This window comes from Pituophis catenifer, unplaced genomic scaffold, assembly GCF_029215685.1.
Source record: "Pituophis catenifer annectens isolate HBS135680 unplaced genomic scaffold, rPitCat1.0.hap2 SCAF_2, whole genome shotgun sequence".
Lineage (NCBI taxonomy): Eukaryota > Metazoa > Chordata > Lepidosauria > Squamata > Colubridae > Pituophis > Pituophis catenifer.
In genome coordinates this window covers 272,956,338-272,962,796 of record NW_027256882.1, presented here as the reverse complement: position 1 = coordinate 272,962,796, position 6,459 = coordinate 272,956,338, and the positions used below count along the sequence as shown (strand labels likewise).

At 34.7% G+C, this 6,459-nt stretch overlaps 1 protein-coding gene across 1 annotated transcript; it reads right to left on the bottom strand.

Annotated features, from left to right (window-relative positions):
- Window positions 1-893: 893 nt before the first annotated feature.
- On the bottom strand, window positions 894-5,113 carry TMEM267 (transmembrane protein 267). Its single transcript, XM_070935908.1, has 2 exons — window positions 4,685-5,113; window positions 894-1,536 (listed from the first exon to the last, which is right to left on the bottom strand). The coding sequence occupies exons 1-2, from the start codon at window positions 5,006-5,008 to the stop codon at window positions 1,201-1,203; spliced, it is 660 nt and encodes a 219-aa protein (XP_070792009.1). The 5' UTR covers window positions 5,009-5,113; the 3' UTR covers window positions 894-1,200.
- Window positions 5,114-6,459: the final 1,346 nt, after the last annotated feature.

Here is a 6,459-nt window from a genome sequence, read left to right as displayed (position 1 = left end):
TTGTGCAGCCAATAACAGAGCTCCAAATCGATCAGGAGCTCTGTTATCGGCTGCAAAGGCCTTCAGGAAAGCCTTGCTGGCTGCAGAAGAAATAGGCCAGCAAGGCAGGTGTCGGAATGTGCGAGGCCTGGCTGCAACTGTCAAAAGGTAAGTAGTAGGGCAGCTCTATCCCCCCCATCCCCACCCTCGCTTAATTTTTACCCATGCACCCTGGAGTGGGTGGGGTCTTAATTAGGGCTTATTTTGGGGGGAGCAGGGCTTATATTGGACACGTGTAAAAATCAAGCTAGGACTGACTTATTTTCAGGGTAGGTCGTATTTTCAGGGAAACACGGTAGTATTGTCTGTGCATACACATACATAGACACACAGAGATACCTTAGCTTTTGATGTACAAGCCTTGCAAAACATTTGGCTGCTTTCATGATTTTTTTTGTTTAAAAATCCCTTCTTTTGTATACCTACCTGTTGGGAAAGAATTTCTTCTGAATACTTTGCACAACCCTACCAAAATATAGATTTTTAGGGAGCTGGCATTAACTCCAAAGGCCCCTATTTCTTGCCATCTCTTAATAAAGTGCAGTGTCACTACTGTTATATTTTCCTAAATAACGTCAGTGTTGAATTTTAAACTTTTTATCAGTGATGTTGTTCATATATTCAAAATGGTGCAGATACAGCTGACAATATCTATGGCAAATACCTAAAGCAGAAGATACAGGAGAACATCTAAGTAATGCTGAGACAGATAGAATTTTATCCATTTTTTTCTCCATCTTTCAAGGGAAGCAGAAGCAGAGGGTGTCAGCTGCCTAGAAATCTACAGTAACAGCTCCTATACATTAAGCCCTTTAGTCCCGATGTTAAACAGATGCCGAATTGGAGGAAATGTATTTTGTTTGCTTTCTGAAACTAGAATCCATTTATTAAAAGGGGTTTTAGCCACTAGATTCAGGCAAGAAAAACAATGATTGGGACCAGCATCTAATTACAGACACTTAACAAAAACAGATAATACTAAAATCTAAAAAAAAGGAGCTACCAATAAATAAATTGTCCCCTACCAGTCCCACAGTACCTTGTGCAACGGTGACCGCAGGAAATCAACGTTGTTTCATTAGGCTATGTAACATCAATTTTGACCTAATTCAATAATTAGGAAAAAAAATATTTTCAAGAACAGAAGCTTCTTCAATATCTTTACACATCAATACGAATCCCATGTTTTATCGACATCAGTTCTCTTGTTCCGGTTAAATACAAAAGAAAAGAACAGAGATGAGGTAAAGTTGTGGTGACGGCCACATAAAGCCAGTAAGGCAGGGGAACCGTCTTTCCAAAGGGGCAGATCCACAGGCCGTGGCGTATTCCATCTCGAACATGATGCGAAGTCCAAGAGATGAACATCATCCAGGGAAGAAAGCACCAGGAATCCTTCAGCTTGAGAAGATGCATAATGAACTTTAACATCAGGCACACAACTGGGATCACAGTAGAACAGTGAAGAAACGGTCTTTGTGGAAGAGTCAGGGCAGCCTGAGAGGGAGAAGAAAAAAAAAAGGTACAATCCTAGCTTGTATTGGAAAGGAAAAAACATACTGTTTTTTAAGGGAAAAAAAGGTATATAACAGCTGTACCAACTTAGTTGATTTGCATTTTGACTAAAATCAACACACAAGTCGTAAAGTATTAGGATTTTTTTATTTAATGCTTTGTATGTTCCAGTATTTGCTGCTATTCTACATTTTGGTAAATGCAGTCCATTTAATTGATAGCTTGGACCAGTGGTGGGTTGCTCCCGGTTCGGTCTGGTTGCTGCGAACCGGTAGTAAAAGGGGCGGGAGGCTCCATCCACCCGCCATCATGGATGATCTGCGCATGCACTCCTGTTGTGAACCAGTAGTAAAGGTAAATAGAACCCAGCCCTGGCTTGGACACATTCTCTGGTTGCTAGCCCTGGAACTACTATTCATTTAAAAAAATTATTTGGCTGCAGAACTGGGAACAAGGGAGCGATAAGCAATATCAATTATAGACTTTCTTATTTTGGCAAAACGTTCTAACTCTACATTTGTCTGACAGACTTGGGAGTTAGTGAAGTAGAAAATGCCAATTCTAAATGAACAAAAATAAAATCTTTCACTTTAAAGTTGTCTGTGACAGTACCTATTTGAAATCATTTATAAATAATCCTATTTCCCAACTTCAGCAAAAATTGTTTGTACGTAGGTTACTAATATCTGATTAAATATAACAGTATTGTTTGCATATTTGTAGGTTGACTGAGGCCTTTTTGAAGAGAATTTTTTATCACAACTACATAAAAGTAAGATTCTGAGTTGTTTATAACTATCCTCTTTAGCAATATTATTGCAACTTGAACTTCAGACAATAGAGAAGTGGTTCAGGTGTTGACTCCTATTGGGAGATCCAAGATCCATATTTCCCATGAAAGCTATCTGTGTGTCTTTGAATTAGTCACAAACTCTCAGGCCAGTCTATCTCATAGGGTTGCCATTGTGGGGAAATTTAGGAGGGATGCTGAGCAGAGTTCCTCAACTAAAGGTGTATCTAAACACACACACACACACACACACACACAAATTAGTTGTTATACCCCTACTACAGGAAATATTCATTTTTTTTACTATAATACACAAAGATCTCAATTATTACTTTTGTTGCATTATTTCTGATCAATGTTTAATATTGATGGTTAAAAACATTATGCCCTGGATTATTAAAAGAGCAAAAAATGAGGACATCTAATTGAGCATATTAAAAACTTGCTCCTCCTGGGTTTTAAAAGCAGATAGTCCTTAAAGCCTCAGTTCTAGACTAGATGGATATTTTCCTCTATGAAATAAGGCAACTACTATATTTAGTCTGTTTGACCTATAGTTGGTAGCTTTATGTGAATGAGAAATGAGAAGTATAAATTATGATCACAATGAATAGATAAGCCTTCAGTGCTTCCATCTATCTATCAAATTTAAAAAAACAAGTCACTTAAATACAATGTTAATCCTACTGAATCAAAGTTTGTAAATAAGAGTTAAATGAGAATTAGAAATCCTGCATGTAAAATCAGTACATTTAAATTCTTTTTCAAGTATGCCATCTACTGGAAAAAGGTGTGATAAAACAATCTTGATTGCTACCTGTTTTAAAATGTTAGAAGGCAGATCTTTAAAAAAAATATCAAAATTGAATGCTAAATTATGTCACTCTGCTCTGTGATGGTAATCTTTATTTCAAATTTATCTTTTCTTCTTGATACACCATCCAAAAAGAGGGAACACAAACCAGAAACTAAATAATCTCGTGATGAAATTTTAAAGTAAATTCTTTCAATTGTATTTTAACTGGGCAGACCTCAGTTATAATTCTGTATCAGGCATGTTTAATAAACTATAATTTTATGATAACAGTATATTTTTACATATGGAAATTAAAAGATTAAAAAGCCTGAATATTAAGCCTGATTTCTGGTTGGTCAACCTGCCTATTAAACAGCACAACAAACCTTGCTATTATTCCAAGGATCTTGAAATATTTGAAGTGTGTGGAACGGGACAAACAGAGCAGCATTGTCAGAGGATTATGCTTAGTTGATTACAGTCCTTATATCTGATGTCATGCTAGTTTTCCCCTCCTTAGCTAAGGAACCAACCAACCTGCCAACCACAACACTACACCAAGGTATTTAAGGTCAAATAAGGACAAGGGCATCACTTAGCACAGAAACAACACAATGCATAGTTTTTCTAAACAATTAGACTGGACTGTTTTCATTGATTTTCAGTCTTAATATCCCCACCATTTTTTAGAAAACTTCTTTCCATTTTTTTAGTTGTGGCATTCAACTAAGAGATGGAAAGAGCTGATAAACAATGAGCTTTCATCCTCTCCAGTTTAAATATAGGTGGTAATGAAGATAGTTCTGGAGAAAATCCTTTATGGCTGTCCCCTGCCCCCAATTTCACTGTGAATTTTTTATTGTTTGTTCACCCATTGATTTCTCCACATAATGTACTAAGGCAGGATAAAAATCTAATAAATAAATAAAACATAATGTGTTTTGTGTGAAGCCAACCAATGTGGTATCCTAACCATCACTTAGCATTATGACTGAACCAGACTATTCAATAAACTACTCTGAAAACTAGTCAAGGCTAATGTGTGCTCTCCATGAAACAAATATTAAACTCCTGAATTTCCTTTAAGAAAACCTGGGAAGATCTGCCTCTGGGATTAGATAAACTGTGCTATTTCTTTTTATAGCAAACACATCCAATAGAGTCAGGCTAGTATCGAACTTTGTATGTCTATCAATAGTGATTAAATGAGCGATTAGTAATGAGTGATTAAATTAAATGTAAATTACTCCGTAACTTTGGACAGCAAACAGCATGAAAAGCTGCCCAAATTTCTTTTTAATCAAATTCAGCGCAGGCAAGAAGGTGTCACATCAGGGTGGCCCACACAAAATAATACTTTTATTATACAATAAAAGTTGTAATTTAGAAGTCTACTAAATAGATTTACTAAAACTTGAAGTCATGATTTTAATATAAACAGTTTTAAATATTTTTTGCAACACTTACATTCTTTAAAGTCTCTTCAGATTTATTTACTCATAAATCCTTTAGAAATTTCAGGCAAATAAACAAGTTTTGCTTACCTTTAGTGAAAGGGAGCCAGCTAGAATAAAGTGATCCATATCAATCATGGAGGAGAGGAAACCAGCTAAAATTACTTCTGTAAAGTCACTTTTTTTCTTGAGTCCAATTACTATTGCCCATGACCACAGTCCTATAATACCATGCACCATATTATCGGACAATGCCCGCAGCCAGTAAGTTTGCTGAATGAAAGAAAATTGCAGAAGTCTATCTGCTAAATAGCAGAAAATCCCCAGTCCTAGACTTGAAATAACAGACGCTGTGCTGAACGATTGGAGAAGAGCATTGGCTTTTTCAGTCTCAGATGCCATAGCAAGCAACATGTCTCCATGCACAAAATCTCATCAGGGTACATACAGCCCATTGTCTGTAAAATCTTCAGGCATTCTGTAATTACCACAAAGAAAGCTTAATGACAAGCCTTACCAATTCTGACACTCTTCTTCCTTAACTAAACAAAAACATAAGAGAAATCAGTGAATTAATTATCTCTGTAAACACAGTTTTAGGTCACTGTCCCATATAAAGAAAACCCTGTACCCTGGATGCACAGATTGTAACATTTTTCACATTTTGACATCACTACACTATTTTCAAAGTAGGCAATTATATTATTTTCAAAAGTTGGTAATGAAATGTCTGCAAGAAAACAAGCTCAGAGAGCACCAAGAACCCCTTTATATCTTTTCTCATTTTTATTCTACTTTTCTCTCTTAAGCCCTTTTAAATATATTTAATGTTTGTTTGTCTTAACTTTCTTCTCTAGCAAAAGAACATATGGTTATATATACTTACACTTACAATAGCATTTATATTTGATAAATTTATCTTAAGAAGAAGAAAAAAAAGCACTTTTCAATTATGCTTTGGAACATATAAACACAACGTACGCTGATCAATTCTTAAACAGAATTACAGGACTAGTTATAAAAGAAACAATAATTATAATTATTAAAGTAAAATTAAGCTATCGTTATTGAATTATATTTAATATGTGCTTGTTAATTTTATAACATGTTTATAATGTCAATATTCACATTACCCAGTCCTTGTCACAAAATGGGATGATACTTTCTGAATGCTGGGTATAAACTATATTTCAGGATGAAATGATTTTGAAACTTGATTTTATCCTGCAATTAGCATCGGATGATTATATTAAAATAATTATAGTTGCTCTTCTCTGACAGATAGACTAAAAGATATATCCATTTTCATCAGCCATTCTGGAGGGTTCATTTGGCAATCATTAGAAAATTATAAGTCTAGAGAATATAGCAAAAGTAAAGATTTAAAAATGAAGGGCTGGTTTGTTTGTGCTTTGGTGAGGAAATCTGATATATTACATAGAAAAAAGTGATTAAAGATCCATTTAGATCATGGAACTAAATCTGATTTAGATTGTCACACAAATTTTTATATTTAAGTGGAAACAACAACAGCAGGAAACATGACACTCTAAAAATCAGCATTACAGAGCAGTACCATCTAATATGTTACTTCTTATTCAGAGCTGATTTCCTGCACCTCATCTTATAGCATTCTCAACTGAGAGTCAATCAATTCTATGCTATTTATAATTGTGATTTTTGTATAAATTCGTAAGATAAAATAGATACACTAAATTGCTAGCTATTACATAAAACATTTAAAAAGCCAAGTTTACAAATTTATTCATAGAGATTTTGTCTTTATAGTCATAGTTTAAACAGTGGCTATTATGACTGTAGCATTAAGTATTTTTATCTGAGAGTAAAATTTTAACATATTTGCT